The following is an 18,239-nucleotide window of genomic DNA, read 5'->3' on the forward strand; positions in this document are numbered from 1 at the left end:
AAAATGCATTTAACAAATGTCTCTCTTAGCAACATACATTTTCGGCTCAATTGTGGTCATAAATCTTAATAAGAATGAAAATATTAACCTTAATGTGAACGTGGGTAAATATTTATAGGAGCATTGCATGGCAGTTGAGAATTTTTTCTTCTGGATAAACTTTTCTTTCTTTTGAATGGAGGTCTGTACTTTCTCTAGGCGAAAATTGATACTTTAAAACTCTATATATATTATATTACTCTCTGCAATTCTATCCATATTGTTATACTTTTTTTTGGTATTTTTTAATAATTTTCAATAAAAAATTTAAGAAATAAATAAAAATAAATTGAGGATGTCCTGTATTTACCCACTTCAGCAGCTGTTCTACTCCCATTTTTGGGGTGAGATTAAAAGAATTTTTGAGTGCTTTTCTGTTAGAAGCAATGCAGCTTTAAAAAAAAGCTAGTCTATTTTCACCAAGATAGAACAAAAGATAAAGGTTAGCATAACAACAATGATATTTATATCTTTGTGTAGGTTTGGATTTCATAGTCCATAGATGATAATTTGCCAGACTAATGACAAATCATGTGACTAGTCATTTGAAATCCTCAAGAATTGAGAATAGTGAAAGACTCTTCAGACAATCCAATGAATTCCCAAATATAAGTTTTTTTAAATTTGCATTTTGCTGAAAAGTATAGTGTTTTTTTTTTTAATCACTCATGCTATAGCTACCATGTGTTTCCAATCTCAAAATGGGGGTGAAAGCTCTCCTGCTGGTTTTCAGTAAGCTCAAATACGATGCCAGGTCCACAATAAGGGTACAAAAAAGCAAGTTTCAAGAGCTACATGTAAGTGCAAGTATGAAGTGGATAAAGACATTTGCAACACTTCTACCAATGCCAACTGTAGGTTCTGGTTTGATGATCTCTATGAATTACATTAATGTGAGTGAAAATGTACCATGGTGAGTAGCATGATGGTTAAATCTGGAAAGGAGAAACAGCATTTGCACAGGAGAGAGAAAGCAGATTTGTCTAATCTGTATTAAATATGATTAAAATATTTAATACAACAGGGAGCCAAAGTGTTCCGTTCTCTTCTTCAGAATTGTAAGTGAAAATTTGCCTTGCCAACATTTTTCACTTTCTAGCCTTTAGACCAACCCAGGAAAGTTTAGACTTAGAGTTAGGAATCACAAATTCCAAGTGTTGAAGCTGAAGTAACCAAAGATTGTCTCTACCAAATTATATTGGTCCAATTAATACCAATTACTGATTTATACCATATATATTTAATATATGAATAAAAATTATTTTAAGGCATTTATCATAGGAACTGTTGTGTAAATGTTCTGAATCCTTCTGCAAAAAGAGGGAACTTTTTCAACCATTGTTACTTGCAGAAGAGCAAAGCTTTCAGGGCCATTGAGCAAAATGAAAATTAGAGAGGGTTGGGAGGCTGGTAAGAGAACCTCCCTCGTCTCCTTGTAATGAAACATGGAATTAATAGCTGAGAATTCAGTTTTGGCAGTGCAAGCTTTTGCCCTCTATGACAGGGGTCCCTAACACCCGGTCCATGGACCAGCACTGTCTGCGACATGCCAAAAACCTGTCCACGCAAAAAAGCAAAGTCCCATCTGCAGGATGCAGGCAGCACACAAAACCATGCCCCCTCCTGTCCATGGAAAAATCTCTCCACAAAATCAGTCCCTGGTGCCGAACCCCCAAAATGCAATGCGCCCCCCCCTGCGCATGACCCCTGCACATGTACACACGGCCCCCTCATGTGGCATGCCTGCACACGCCCCACGCCCCCAGCACACAGCCAGCCCCCCATACCTGCGCATGCAGCCCTCCATATGCGCCCTGCCCCTGTACATGTGTGCATACCCCCGCACAAACTCGGTCCATGAGTTTGTCACCCCTGATCTATCATCAATCTATCTAATTTATATGGCCACCCATGAAATAAAAAAAACATTGGACATTGTATAACAATCTTCATTCTCTCTGATTTGTGAAGGTGAGAGCATGATTTGTTTAGAAAAAATGGTTCTGAGAAGAAATAACAGCAAGAATGGTGCTTTTCATATCTATAAAAGCTGAAAGATGTACATGAAATCAGTCTTTGTTTAAAAGAAGAAAAAAAGCTTTCCCTCCATGTCTTATTATCTTGCTATGGGGGAAATTGCTTTGCAAGTATAATTTATATTTCTGTTGCCCCTGGGACAAACTGTATGAAGTTCAGCTGAAAAATTACTTGAGACTGGGGAGGCGAAACAAAAATAGGGATTGCTTACCCACTCATTTGTCATTCTACAAACGGATTTTTGTATTAAAGTGGCACCAAATGTATATAAATGAATCTCTCTCACATAGAGCCATATAAACCATAAAAATACAGTGGTAAATGACGTAAATTTATTTAATTGGAAGGTAAAAGACAAGAAGGGAGAAGCAGCAACTCTTTTATGAAAAATAGGACAGTGAATGATTATAGCCCTTGAGTTGATTCAGATTTTTCCTTTCTAAACACAAATATTAAAATACATGTTGAAAACCCTAAAGTAAAGAAGTGTTTCAGGATGCTGATAGACCTAATCAATCTTTTTTAAAGAGAAGACTATATGACTTACTGATAGAGGAGATATTTGTAGCTCAGAATTGAATTGTGTGGTATTTGGTGCTGTCTGAGTGGCTGTTTTCTTGCAAAATTTCATTACCAAACTAGGTAATATCATGAGTTCACTGATGATGATTTCATTACCCAGTTTGGTAATGAAATGTCTGCAAGAAAACAGTCACACTCAGACAGCACCAAGGATCCCACACATCTTGATTTGCATTTCACACATTAAGTTATCGCATCTTCAGTTATCTTTGAAATATGTACTTCTCTAATTTTTTCAATGCAGTTTTTAGCTCAAAAGACACATACAAAAACATATCTTAGCAGGAAATCTAAATCTAAATTTTCATCCATATTTTGAATCTGGAAAATAGAATGGAACATATTTATGACTGAACACAAGTGAAACTCATCTGGATCAGGGGTGAAATCTAAAAATTTTTGCTACCGGTTCTATGGGCGTGGCTTAATTAGCAGGCGTGCGAAGGTAAGCAAGCTGGAGGCTCGGGGGGGGGGGGAGGGATTTTTGCTACCAGTTCTCCGAACTGCCTGCCGCCATCGCTACCTACTCACCCGAGCCGGTCTGAACTGGGAGCATTTCACCCCTGATCTGGATCAAAAGTAAACAAGTTGTCCATTAGAAGAAATGGCAGTTAGTTTATTGGCTATCATTTGGAGTCATAGGTCAGAGCATGGAGACATTCATAGAATAGAATTCTTTATTGGCCAAGTGTGATTGGACACACAAGGAATTTGTCTTGGTGTATACGCTCTCGGAGTACATAAAAGAAAAGAAACATTCGTCAAGAATCATAAGGTACAACACTTAATGAGAGTCATAGGGAAACAGTCAATATAAATCTTAAGGATACCAGCAACAAGGTTACAGTCATACAGTCATAGGTGGGAGGAGATGGGTGATACTCAATGAATACTCATGTATTCTTCTTGCTCTTGCAATGCCCAAGAAAAAGAATCTTAACTTGGAGCACTGGTTTAGATACAGATGTTTCCAGAATCATTTCCAGGTATCTTCAGGTAAAAGAATCAAGTGGCAAGAAAATATGCTTCTGAGATCTTAAAAAATATGCTTCTGAGATCTTAAAAGAGTTGTTTACCCAACTCTTCAATTTATGTTAAATGGTGCAAGCCTGAATTAGCCAATTTTCTAATCAAGGACTCCATGAGATAGTGTATAGCCTTTTAAGTATTACTTCAGAATTCCAGCACTAATGCTATAAAGATATTCTGTAGAACCCATCTTGTCAAATTTGGTTCCCTTTGGATTTATACGTCACCCAACACCTTAAGTTTCATCCAGATGGCAATGCACATGGAAGCTGTAGACCAGAGGTCTTCAACAGGTCTTCAAACTTGGCAGCTTTAAGATTTGTGGACTTCAACTCCCAGAATTTGTCAGCTATGCTGGCTGGAGAATTCTGGGAGTTGAAGTCCACAAGTCTTAAAGCTGCCAAGTTTAGGGACCCCTGCTGTAGAGCAACATAGCTGGAGGAGATCAAATTGGTGAAAGCTGAAATTCGGTAGCTAATTCCAGAGCATTCTTTGGCCCAGATGAAAACTACTTTGAATAGGAAAGTCATGCAGGTTGGGGTGTTGCCGTTAGCTGTGAGACTGCAGGTCTAGGTTATATGTAGTGTTAAGGCAGTCCCATCTGTGAAATGTCTTTCAAAGCAGCCTTTCCTTAGCATACGATTAAACCCTGCTGTATATTTTTCTTTTATGCAACCTTTTGACAAGTAGTTGGCTAGGCAATGATTGAAAGCCAGCATATGGTTACAAATGCATTGCAGGTGTGTTGAACTGAACTATAAGTTTATTCAATGTTTTTTAGAGCTTAAGAAGAAGGTAGCTGAATAATATGAATGATGAATAAGATAGGCCACAGTTTAAGAATCAGAGTTTACAGCTTGCTTATACAGGAGTACTCTCATTGCACTTAAGATTATATTTGGCTTTCTTTATTTCCTTTCCTAACCAAGATGATTGTGTACATTTATGGCTCAGTATTATTAAAGTTGGATGCCTTTGTTTGCCAGATTATTACAGCAGAACTCCCTTTCCCCCAGTTCCCCTTCCTTTGTTTAAATCTTTTAAGGCACGTGAAAGGGTAAGATAACATAGGAAAAATGGGAATTTATCTTTGCCTTTGGAAATGTTTATGTAGATAATTGCTTGATAAGTGTGGCGATGTTGCTCTTCTTACTCATCTTAAAAGAGGAAAGTAGATTGTGTTAAAGATTTTGTTGAAAACTTTTCTTTTTTAACAATTTAAGCTTGTTATCTTTTTTATCTATTTTCAGATCGTGGAAATAGTAGCTTTCTGCATTCTTTTGTATTTCTACAAGAGAAAAGAAGCAAAGCACATTGTGGTTTTGTTAACAATAGTAGCACTACTAGGTAAGAATGTGGTTCAGCTTGCATTTTTTTGTTAAGTATATGCACACCCGTATTTTCTCCACACATTTTGGTGGCTGGTGATAAATTAGTATGGAACCAGAACTAAGGTCCTGTGCTTCATTTCTTCTCCATGCTAGGATAGAGATTCTTATATAAAAGCATTTAGAAATACACTTATCCTTGACTTAACAACCATTCGTTTAGCAATTGTTCAAAGTTACAATGGCACTGAAAAGAGTACGGTATCTTACAGCCAGTCTGTTCTGTCCCCGCCTCACACACGCACACAAACAGTCAGCCAGGAGTTAAATAAAACTTGCAGACAATAAATTCTTTCGATAACAGGATTGGCAGCAACCCAGTAGCTGCTTGCCAAGAACTTTACTCACAGAGGGAGGTGTTCCTCCTCCGTCAGATAAACCAGAACAAATACACAAAGCCACAGAATTGTCAAGTCCAGTCTGTATTAAATCCAAGGCAGGCAGATAACGTAGTTTCAGAGATACAATGCGACTCGCTAGTTGTTTAGTTTTGTCCGTCACAGAGCCTGAATGGCCACCACACCCCCTTTTATCCCCTGTGGGGTGTGGTCCAGTGACTCAGCTTAATCTCTGGCACACCTCCTTTTCTGCTGCATGCGCTTGTCTCTCCAACGCTGGCGTGGATCCAGCCAAGACTTACCTCCGTCACTGTCCCACTGCGACTGTTCGGAGATACCTGGCTCCTGGCCAATCTCTTCTCCTTTGGGAGACACCTGAGGCATTGCCAGAGAGGAGGGTCCTGGAGAGGGAGGCCTGGCCAACTCCTCTCCTTCACCTTCGGAGTCTTCTCCCTCCGATAAGATGGGCTCAGGGGTCGGAGTCACAACACAGTCTTTGTATTTGCAGCATCCCTAAAGCCATATGATCAAAATTTGGTCGCTTGTCAACCAGCATGTATTTATGACAGTTGAAGCATCCTGGGGTCGTGTGGTTGCCATTTATGACACTCCTAGACAGATACCAATAAGCAAAGTCAATGGGGGAAGCTTAATGATTGCCTGATTTGCTTAAAAACGGCAGTGATTCACTTAACAACGATGGTTGTTTGCTTGGAGTTAGATAAGGATCCATGAAATTCAAAGGTGGTTAGACTTAGTCCAGGGGCGGGTTCAAATCCCGTTGCTACCAGTTCGCTCGTGCTCGTGCCCATGCGCACGGCGCTTCTGCATGTGCCAGAAGTGGGTGCGCGGAGCCTCCCGCCGCCACTACCAGTTCTCCCAAGCCAGTGCGAACTGGTAGCAACCCACTACTGACTTAGTCCCCTTGTAGTTACATAGGAATTCTAGGCTGATCTCTTTTTAACTCTATTGTCCAATTCTGCCCCTCCTACAGCAGGAGTGTCAAACTCGATTTCATTGAGGGCTGCAACAAGGATGTGTTTGACCTCGGGGTGGGCGTAGCTGGGGTGGGCATGGCCAGCTCGACTTGTGTCGGGGGTGCCTGAGGTGGCCCGAACGCTCTGCCACTGAAATGGGCTCACGAGGTCCGTTTTTGCCTGCGACGGCCTCCTGCAACCTTCTGCCAGCATTTTTGCTGGCAGAGGCACTGTGGGTCGGTCCTTCACTGTTTCCAGGGCGGCCCTGTAGGCCAGATCTAAGCACCCTGCAGGCCGGCTCCGGCTCCAGGGCCTTGAGTTTAACACCTCTGTCCTACAGATTACCACTCTGGAAAAAGCCGGTACTATTTATCTGGCCTTAAAACTGCTATGAATTCATATTTACAACTTTATCTAATTTTCTTTTTTTTTTTTTAACATTTCCAATCAGCTAATCTGTCCATCCCATCCACAATGACAGCGAATCAGCAAATCACTTTGGAAAGATAGCTTGTAACAAAAATATTTTTGGAAAGCTTATAAAAGGGTTTTCTATTTCTGTTCTCCACGTGTACTGATTTGCATGGGTAAGGAGGATGGGAGGAAATCAGAATGCTTTTTGTATCTGACCCACTTGCCTTAATAAGGTGTGTACTTCATAGTCAAGAAGAAAATTTCAAAAAAAAAATTTATTAGAAAAGAGATTAGCTAAAACTGTAGATGGTCTGGGCAATGCAGCTCTGCAAAATGACTCATCGCACAGCACTTTGCTTCATGCTTAATCTGGGATTTATAACATGGTTAGAATCAAGAAGCAAAATAGGGACAATGAAAAGGATTTCTGTGTCTTCTGCTTTCAAAGTCATCTTTTTTCCAGCTGCTGCCATTGTAGCTAAGTAGAAATAGTTACCAGAGTCCACAAACCAATCCATCCTCTTTTGGTTCTACATTAACTAAAAAAACAATTGCTGCATTTAAACAATTGATGTTTTTAGGGGCTCCCTGGGCCTGATAAGAGTGGAAATTGTCTCACCATCTCTGATAATACCATCAGTTTTAATATCTTCACTTCTAGCAATACATCTGTCAGCAAGCAGAATGGAAGCGGCAAGTTTTATTGGGAAAAAATTACATCAGTTGACTCTCTCGTTCCACAAAGCCACATGCCAACATTTTAACTTGCTGAGGTCTACCCTCTGTTATTTTACCTTGGTTCTCATGTTGGACAAAAGAGTTGCAGAACAGTGCCAAACATCTGAAATTGCCCCTGTGAATAAAAGCGCAACCACAAATTATATACACACATAGAATGGTTGTACTGTATTATGGAAAAATACCATTTTTCAGTTAATATCTAAGTAGGCTTAACAAAGAGGCACATATTGCATATATTAGTGGTGCAATTTATGGCTGTGAGGAGGCTGGATATGTTTGTCACCACAAGCAGAGAATTAGGAATGAACAAGGTTATGTTTTCTTTTATATATCCTGACAAAAGATCATTTTGTTCTTCAAATGAATTCAGTGGTGTGATTAGATGAATTATATTATTTAGATGAATGAGGTGGAATTAGATGAAAAAGAAAGACTAGTGCTTATATGCTGATCATACAAAGAAAACCTATTTATTCGAAAGATACAAAATCCAAAGATTTATTGATCCAGACCTTATAATCATACTGTATCAACCCAATACTCTTTACAAGTTCAATTGACCCACTGCTCAAAATTGGCAATATACATTGATGTATGATATTAATTTCACTGCAACACCATAAGTTTTCATCTACTTTAGATAAAAGAGGCTGTTCATAAATAATGAACTACCATCTCCATGTTATCAATTCTTAAAAGTTTTCGGTAGAAGACATTGGTAGTTATTATGTTTTGAACTGTATGAGCATACTTACCATTTTTTCATAATTGGTTGATTGATAAAATTATCTTTATTAATATTCTGTTTTCATTGGCTTCTTTTTGTTTTTTTCCAGCATCTATGACCATCATTTCAGTGAAAGCAGTGGCAGCCATGTTGACATTTTCTGTGAAGGGAAACATGCAGCTAACCTACCCTATTTTCTATCTTATGCTCATTCTAATGACGTCAACTTGTATATTTCAAGTCAAGTAAGTTTTTAGAAAATGTATATTAATGTACTGTTTTCTCCATTTTTCCGTTTTCTTTTAATGCTTGGTATTATAACTTAAAAGAACAGCCAGGTCCTGCCAAACTTGGACACGGATGCATTTATGAGTTTTTCTTCTAGTTTTGTTTTATGACCATGATGCTTTATCTTGCTGTTAACCAGACAGGCAGGTTTTCTCAAACATACTTTTATGTTTCTCGGACTTCAAGCCATCCACATCTTTTTACTGCTTTGTTGAATCAACAAGGTAGCTTTTGGCTCTATGGTCAGTCATTAACATTCACCTTTCTGTTCACCTTAATCTCTTTCCTCCCTCTCTGCTTGATATTTGCAAGTTTGTTCCTTAGTTTCATGTCTCCATTGTCAGAAAAGTTACTAGATATGGATTGGGATAGTCTAACATGCTGAGTTTTCAAACTTTTCTTAACTTAGTTCGCTTCAGTTGTGTAAGATTGCTGATTGGGAATAATGATCCCAACACTTCTAGAAGATTTTGGCTAGAGAAGGCTGCTCTGAATTATTCCTCATTTCCCCCCCCCCTGAATTAGATTCCACCCTGATAATGGCAAGAAAGCATAATAATTCTTAAAGCTGAATTAGATGTTATAGGACAGGTGGTAGATATAACTTAGCAAATAGTTATATCATTTCTATGTCTGGCTCTTTCTCCAACCTAATATTCACCCGATGTATTGTACTTCTGATCCAATGTACTCCAGCGAAGTTGGCCAATGGCATAAGGCTAGAGAAAACAATCATATCCATTCTAATCAAGAATAATAAACTTTAAATTTATTCCCATCAGTTGTGATCACCGAGGGTGATCAGAGAAGAAATAATTATTAATGTGTTCAAGGCCTAGATCCATACTTCCTTCTGCTATGAAGCTATTTAAGTATCCTGAAGATTGTTACCCCCTATTTATATAGCTGACTTCTCCATCACCTAGTAGTCTTATTAATGGCTCTTGCTAAAGATTGAGCTTGGGTCCTTCTGTGTGCGAAGTCTACTATCTGGAGCACCCTCTGATAGCTAGCCAAAGTTATTAGAAGGATAAAACAGAGTGATGGAAATGCTTATCTTTAGATTGTGAGGAGAACCTGTTTATGTAGGGTCTTCCCTACATTAAATGATACAATGTGTGAGGCTTTCAAAAAGGCAAATGAAGGAAAGTCGTGAATGTAGATTACAAATCCCTGTATGTATGGAAAATTTAGATCAAGTTTTTATTCCTCATAAATACTAGAACTCAGGATCATTTGATGAAATTGCCAGGGAAGAAATTTAGGACTTAGATAAAGATGTGGATCTTTAATTGCCCTAAGATATAGATTTAGAAGTGTGGATCAATTAGCTCAGACTATTTTAGAAAGAAATTATATATGGTCAAGGAAGGAAGGCCTTTCCTAATCTAGTGTTTTCCTGTCAACTTTGAGCAGTAGTCCAGAGAAGAATTACATTCAGAAGAACTACTAAGCTCTACTTTATTGTAAGGTTGCAATACTGGAAATTACAAAAAAGAGCCTGCAGACAAACTTAATGCAAGATTTATTTTGGTCTGTTTTTTCTTTTTGCAGCATCTTCACACATTTGTGTTGGATTTTCTCATACTGACATTAGAACAAATAGCTAAAATCAGAGGAATTTGCAATAAGTGAAATCTTGACTATTCCATAAACATGCAAGTTTTTAAAAATTACATTGGATCCGTGGAGAATGCTCAGCTATTGCTTAAAAAAAGTCACAATAATTCCTAATAGTTAAAACAGATTAGAAACTTGACTTTAAAATGATATCAAAAGGCTATTTTGGTATTTGATACCATTCAATGGCACAGCACCTTCTGCAGGGTGAGGACTTTTGCATCCAAATTGTGATGAAAGTTTCTTAAGACATACAGTAATAGGTTTCCACCACTTTTATTGGACAGTATTTTAACAATCTGGAAGCCTAAAAAATTGAAAGGCCTGGTGGTCAGAAAAGAGGTGCCATTGCTTACAAAATGAAATATACCATGTTTCATTGTCTTTGAAAATCTAATAAACACTCACTCTAATAAAATTACAATATCATGTACAATGGCATGCAAAGGTTTAGCCACCCCATGTCAAATTGTATTGATCAATGAATCCTTACGTGATAAAGTGACCTTTACACGTTACACAAGGTTTCTGCAAATGTTGATATATAGCATAATTGTGTAGTGGAGCAAAGATTAAAAACAAGAAAAACAATGAATATGATGCAGAGAAATGAACACTTTTGGGGCTGGGACTTTGTAATACCTTTGGCAGAAGTAACAGCTTTTATGTGTTTTCTGTAGGTTGATAAGAATGCTTTTTAGTTATTAGAGAGATAATAATCTATCCTAGTTTTCAGATGTTTTCTCACTCTTCCTTGCAGAGCTCTTCTATCTCAGAAATATTTTTACTCTCTCAGCAAGTACTAAATGTTTTGAAGTCTCTTCACAGATGCTCAAGTCTAGAACTGTGAAGGCCATTCCAAAATGTTATCCTTTTTTTGTAACTATATGCTTCATGATTGATTTCTCTTACTGCAGTGTCCAATCTCCTTCCAGTTCAATTTCTTCACTGAGGATATGTTAGCTTCTAGGGTATGATAATATTTAGTTTTATCCCCTTTTCCTTCCATCTGCACAATATTGCCTGTGCCACTGACTGCCACTCAACTCCAAAGTGTAAATGGAACCCATGTCAAAATTAACTCTTGTTAAGAGATTTTTTTTCCCCTTGAATTTCATCACCCTGATTTTCTCCAAATTTATCTTGTGTAGTTGTGGCTGAACACTTCAGTGTTTGTTTCATCAGCCCAAAGTTCTTTCTTCTAAAATATTCAGCTTATTACACTTTTCTTTTGCATATTTTAGATAATGAATTTTGTGATGAGATTGGAGGAAAGGTTTCCTTTTGCAACTCAATACTGCAAGTCAATTTTAAAAGCAATATTGTGTGGTGAGCAGTTTTTTTAGGATCAGCTAAAGTTTTTAGCAAGTTATTTGCAATGATCTATGAATTGTTTTGCAGATCTGACACATTTTCAGGCAGTGGTAGCAAATATTTTCTTCCAGATCTTGCTGTGACATCAACTATTTCATGCAGCTTTGTTTCTCACAGTTGAAATTGCTAGCTGGAAGCATTTAGAGGTTTTTTTTATAGCCTTCCCATGCTTTTTAAGAGTGAATTATCTTTATTTTCAAATATGCAAACAGCAGTTTGGAAGATCCTGTAACTTTTGAATAGATAGAAAAATAATCATAGTTCAAAGAGGTCAGAAACATCAAAATATATGTTGATCTAGGGAATTGTCTGATCTGGGTCAGTTGTAAGTTTATCAAGTCAATCTCTTTGGGCCTTATTAATGACTTTGTTTATGATGGAACAGAATCAGCTGGAAAGATGTCCGACTTCTGCACTTGATCTTTTCGGTTTTCTTATTTTAAATCTTGAAATGATGGCATGTATTTATGACAGTTGCAATGTCCTGGAGTCATCTTTTTGTAACCTTCTAACCAGCAAAGTAAATGGGGAAGCCAGATTCACTTAACAGCTGTGTTATTAACTTAATAACTGCAGTGATTCACTTAACAATTATGGCAAGAAAAATTGTAAAATAGGGCAAAACTCACTTAACAACTTCTTGCTTAGCAATGAAAATTTTGGGCTCAATTGTGGTTGTAAGTAGAGGACTACCTGTTTCAACATTTACATTCATGCAATGCCCAATATCTAATAGCATAAAATAGCCCTATAAGTGTGCAGGAAAAGAGAGCTCATGATGGTACTTCTCTACATTACTAAATAAAAATCTCCCTTGAGTGATATCTGAGGGTTGCATAGACAAAAATGTATTGATCATCCATTTTTTTTTCTCAATCTAATATACATTTTTGGCAGATCAGTGTTAAAAGGCAGTGTGGTGGTAGACCGGTGCCTCCAAAAACAAATGAGTAGACCGGTGCCTCCAAAAATAAATTGGTAGACCAGTGCCTCCAAAAACAAATGGGTAGACCGATACAGCTCTGCAAGCAGTTAAAAGCCTGGTAGACCAATACCTCTGCTAAATCCTAAAGAATTGTCACATGACCATCAAGCCACGCCCACAAAATAAGCCTCGCCCTCAGAACCGGTAGTAAAAAATTTTAGAACCCACCCCTGAGCTAGGTGCTGTCATCTGCCATGTTGTTATTGCTTTTAATTAAATATATGTAGTACAGGATAAGTTTTTTTCAAAATATGTTTTTGCTATGGAAGAAGTCTTGAAATTCCTAAAAATGTGGGAATTATACCTTGGGCTTCTTATTTATGTTACTTTGACATTCTTCTTACAGGTTCTTGAATCAAGCCATGGAGATCTACGGTTCAGCAGAAGTCATTCCACTGAACTACGTGCTCTCTACTCTTAGTTCTATCCTTGCAGGTAGGTCTTGATCGAATAAAGGCATCAATCTTTGTTTTCCCCTTTTCCACAAAAATGTGAAACTAAGAGGGGAGACCTTGTGCTTGGGGTTTTCTGGAATCATGGACTCTTACATACCATCCTTTCCCACAATCTCATTCCCACAGGCACTTTGGGACTATAACTCCTTTAATGAAAGCATCGTATCTATTGCATAATGGGAGTGGGAGCTATATATCAATTAATATCAAGGGCAAAAGTTAGAGAAGCTTGTTCAATCAGTAGAAAGCAGAGGCACAGAGTTGATGAAAGCAGGCCCAACTCCCAGGGTTGCTCATTAACTTTGATGAAAGTGAATTAATGAATAGTATTTTTTTAAAAAAAAGTAATAAAGGGAAGACGGAAAACTTCATGTTTCAAAAGATGTTGGACTCTTACCATAAAGTGTTTCCCAAAGTGATCGGCTGACATAGGTGCTGTTGCACTAGAAATAAAAATTATCTTCACCACTATCCCTAGGCTAGCTAAGGATGGCTTGTTTCAACCAAGAATCCAAGGGGTTCCTTGGAAGGGGATACTCCAGTATGTCCCCTTGTTCATTGTCACAGTATTCATGGCCAGGGGCCCCTCTCTCTCTCTCTCTCTCTACCATCGATCTTAATGATAAACAATTTCCCTTGAGGATGTGAAGCAATCAAACATAAGCATTTCTTTAATTCCACTCATCATCATCACCATCATCATCCATTAAAAACTATGCTTATCTCTGCCATTTTTGGTGCCTTAAGACTTATTTGTTTCTGGAACATGTCTAATGTCTGAAGATCCATTTCGAATAAGACAATTTATTTTTATTTTTATTTTATTTCGAATTTATATACTGCACCTTCTCCCGAGGGACTCAGGGCAGTGTACAGCCAGATAAAAACATACAATACAAACATTAAAAGCAATTTAAAAAGATATATATTAATTTGGCCCCAATTTAAAATAACAAACCAATTAAAAATTTTAAAAATATATATTAAGCCAGCTTGCTGAAAAAAGAAAGTTTTAAGGGCACGGCGGAAGGCACCGAGGTCTTGGATTCTCCTTATCTCTGGGGGCAGCTGATTCCAGAGGGTAGGTGCCCCCACAGAGAAGGCCCTCCCCCGGGAGTCACCAGCCTACATTGTTTGGCTGATGGCACCCCGAGGAGGCCCTCTCTGTGGGAGCGCACAGGTCGGTGGGAGGTCATCAGTAGCAGCAGGCGGTCTCGAAGATAACTAGGTCCTATGCTATGATTCATAGGGCACAAAAGTCTGAATATAATTTTCTCAGCACCGATGATTTCCCTCCATCCTGCTTTATTGGTTTATTACAAGTATTTGCATTGACACACAATGGATGTTTTTCTAATACACATTGTGGTTTTTCCATTCTCTTACCTGCTGAAGTAATTTCAGTACTAAAGCGATTGCCAGCCAACCATGTACTGAAGCAATCCTATACTGTTTCAACATGCTATACTTGTAAGGCCAAGGTGAAGAAATTAGAATGAATCCAAGGTCATTTTAAGTTACTTACATTTATCCTGGATGATGTGGATATGATTGAAAAGAGACTCCAGTTCCCAAGCACTGTGTGCTGAGGTAAGACAGAAGCGAGCAAAATGGGACCAATATACTACATTTTCAGTGAGCCAAAAAGTTATTCTTACCCTAAATTTTATGATCCCTTTAACACACACTGGGATTTGTTCAGTCATTGGTTGTTCAAGAGATTTCCATTCAGGAATTCCATTATTTTATATGGATTACTTATTTGGAGCTCACCAGAGTTTGAAAATACAGATTGATTCAGCAGCTGGGTTAAAATTGGTCTCTGTTACTTGATCCAGAGGAAAGATTTACCCCCAAACAGCTGTAATGATGTAACCAAATGGAGAATTTGATTCTCTGTGCTTCTGGGCCAACTCCTAAATATTCCTATTCACACTGAATTTGACTTGCATAAAGTGTCATTAAAAATTTTAAAAAGCAATTTACCTATAGTGTATGTATGCCATATTTGTTGTTGGGAAATTTATCATTACTGTCAAGGAATGGCTGATATAATAGGTTTTTTGCAGAAGAGCTAACACTTGGAAAGGCATCCAGTTTCCTGTGTGTGTCCTTGCTAGCTACATGCATCTAATGGTCCCATGTAAATAACAATACTATGATGGCATTGGGGGTGGGGGCAGAGAGAATAAAGTCCACAGGTCCCTTGTGGCCACAAAAGCAGAGCCATCCTGTTGTGACCATATCTTGATATTTTTTTTACACCCTCTCTACAGGGTGCCACAGTTAAATAGCCAAAAAAACACCCCACCAACCCATAAGTCACAAAAGTAGACATGTGTTCTCACTTAACCATAGTCATTGCTCTGGCTCAGGCATTCTTTCATCTGCATTCTATAATAGGGGTCTCCAACCTTCGCAACTTGAAGACTTGTGGACGTCAACTCCCAGAATTCCTCAGCCAGCGAAGCTCAACTCTGGGAGTTGAAGTCCATAAGTCTTAAAGTTGTCAAGGTTGGAGACCCCTGTTCTACAACACTGGTCATCTGAAATTTAGTACTGGTGCTGCACCACCAAATTGAGGCAGAACATCCAATGATTCTAAATGGATGTCAAGCATCAAGTAATCTGTGAACAAGGCAGAGAAATTGCATGATTATAAACTCATTAGGAAGCTCCTGATTTGTGTAATCAGCACAAAATGTATTGTGGCTATTAAAACTCTTTTAATTCATTGAATTAGATGTAATCAATTGGACTTTTAATTTCAGGATAGAACCTTCTTCTCATTTACTCATGCTGAGAATATTCCTTTTAATTATGTCTTTTAAAAAAACCTGTTTATTAAATTTATTGTCTATTTCATATTTTTAAAATCAGTTCAAAATGCTATTGTACAGCATTTTAAACGTACAGCATTCTGTATACATTCTACTTGAGTAAAGTGTGAATGAACTGGAAGTCTTTAATGATTTGGTCCAGAGATCTAGAAACCCCTAACTCCTTTGCTGCCATCTTGTGATGGTGGAGGAGGGAGGGAGGCAAGCAGGCATATTTGAAATTCTTTGTTATTTTGGTTTTTTTAAAAAAAACTGTATCTTATATCAGCAGTTACAGACCTGTAGAAATAAGATTGTGCTTTTGACTTACTAATATTTAAAATGATAGTTTTACCAATAGTGTGATACAGTTTACTAATTGTGATGTACACAGTGACAGTACCTTCAGTTAGATTTTTATGGCCTAATTGGCACTGTTCAATTTGTACCTTGTATTAGCCAAAATGGAGAGCTAGAGAGGGTCAAGTCTAAGATGTTTTTTTCAAATTACATTTCTTCCTCAGACTCAACTTTCTTTTATCTAACTGTTGTCTTGTTTTGGCTCTTTTTTCTATTCCTTAAACTTATTCTGAATACCCATTATAGAAGATTATGTGCATTCTTCACATGCTGTGAAATTTTTTGAGCTGGGCATTCTTGCGACCACCTCTTCTATGGTAGAAAACACCATTCTCAAGATGATATTCCCATAATTTTCATTTCCAGATGGAATAGGAAAATTAACACATTTCCTGCATGAATACAGAAGTGTAGTAGTGACAGAAAGTACCTTTTGGGAACTGAAACAGAGGTGGTATTCAGCAGGTTCTGACCAGTTCTGGAGAACTGGTAGGGGACACTTTGAGTAGTTCAGAGAACCGGTAAATACCACCTCTGACTGGCCCTGCCCCCACCTATTCTCTGCCTCTCGAGTCCCAGCTGATCAGGAAGAAATGGGGATTTTGCAGTAACCTTCCCCTGGAGTGAGGAGGGAATGGAGATTTTACAGCATCCTTCCCCTGCCATGCCCACCAAGCCACACCCACCAAGCCACACCCACCAAGCCATGCAACGCCCACCAAGCCATGCCCACAGAACTGGTAGTAAAAATTTTTGAATCCCACCCCTGATCTGAAATAGATACAAATAGTCCTCATTTAGTGATCACAACTGGGACTGGCAACAGTCATTAAGCAAAGTGGTTGTTAAATGAAAATCACATGACCACAGCTGTGTTTATGATTTTACTTCAGGTTTTGTTTTACATCCAAAGGATACAATACCAAACAGTTGGTTGAGAGGAAAGTTTCTGGAACTCGGCCAATGTTATTGTTTTTATGCACTTCCCCCCACCTTGGGAATGTTCACCTAGTTGCTGGGAGAATGATCAAGGGAACTGATGTTTGTATTTATATTAATTGGATAAGAATGAATTACAAGAGAGTAAAAAGAGACACTAATGGGTGAGCTGCTTAGGAACCAAAAGAAACCATTTAGTGTGAAACTGATTAGGGCCTGGTCAGTGTCAGATAGCAGTACATCCACCAGAATTCTAATCAGGTGACAGAGCTTAACTTGTAATTATCATTTTTTAGAGACATGCTATTCTGTGGAGGAAAGGGACGTGGTGGCTCAGTGGCTAAGATGCTGAGCTTGTCGATTGAAAGGTCGGCAGTTCAGCGGTTTGAATCCCTAGTGCCGCGTAACGGGGTGAGCTCCCATTACTTGTCCCAGCTTCTGCCAATCTAGCAGTTCAAAAGCACGTAAAAAATGCAAGTAGAAAAATAAGGATCACCTTTGGTGGGAAGGTAACAGCGTTCCGTGCACCTTTGGCGTTTAGTCATGCCGGCCCACATGACCACGGAGACGTCTTCGGACAGCGCTGGCTCTTCAGCTTTGAAACGGAGATGAGCACTGCCCCCTAGAGTCGGGAACGACTAGCACATATGTGCGAGGGGAACCTTTACCTTTACCTTTATCCTGGGGAGAAAAGTAGCTCAGGAAGAGCTAGCTTGAAGGGAAATAAAAATGGCTCAGGCACAGGTCAATGGTTGCTAACTGATTATAGAGCAGACCTGTGACAGACAAGGGCACTGCAGAAGTTATAAATGTGTGCATTCTTTGCAAAGTTATTTTTTCATCACCATCGTGATGGATAATTGAGAGAGAGAGAAATGAGAGATTTGTTTTGTTGATTAAGGCTAGAGGAAATGTCATTGCTTTCAAATGTAACTGACTGTATTCAAGCGATGCTGTTTTGGATTTTGTCTCAATCCAAGGAGCCATGTTTTATCACGAGTTCCAAGGTGCAGGCTTCCTGAGTAGTTTCATGTCTCTGTTTGGGTAAGTAATTTACTTCCAAAATTACACTCAAGTTCTTAACTATGTTAAGAGGGAGGAGAAAGATGCAACCAATTCCACATAAT

General features: G+C 38.4%; 1 protein-coding gene across 1 annotated transcript in view; it reads left to right on the forward strand.

The window, feature by feature from the left end:
• Positions 1-18,239, forward strand: part of NIPAL2 (NIPA like domain containing 2) — a 34,193-nt gene that overhangs the window by 13,818 nt on the left and 2,136 nt on the right. The window contains exons 6-9 of the mRNA XM_070942100.1: positions 4,938-5,034; positions 8,382-8,517; positions 12,886-12,974; positions 18,093-18,156. Of these exons, the coding sequence (XP_070798201.1) occupies positions 4,938-5,034; positions 8,382-8,517; positions 12,886-12,974; positions 18,093-18,156 (386 nt within the window). The remainder of the gene's footprint in view (positions 1-4,937; positions 5,035-8,381; positions 8,518-12,885; positions 12,975-18,092; positions 18,157-18,239) is intronic.

This window comes from Pituophis catenifer, unplaced genomic scaffold (genome assembly GCF_029215685.1).
Source record: "Pituophis catenifer annectens isolate HBS135680 unplaced genomic scaffold, rPitCat1.0.hap2 SCAF_3, whole genome shotgun sequence".
In the NCBI taxonomy this organism is placed as follows: Eukaryota; Metazoa; Chordata; class Lepidosauria; order Squamata; family Colubridae; genus Pituophis; species Pituophis catenifer.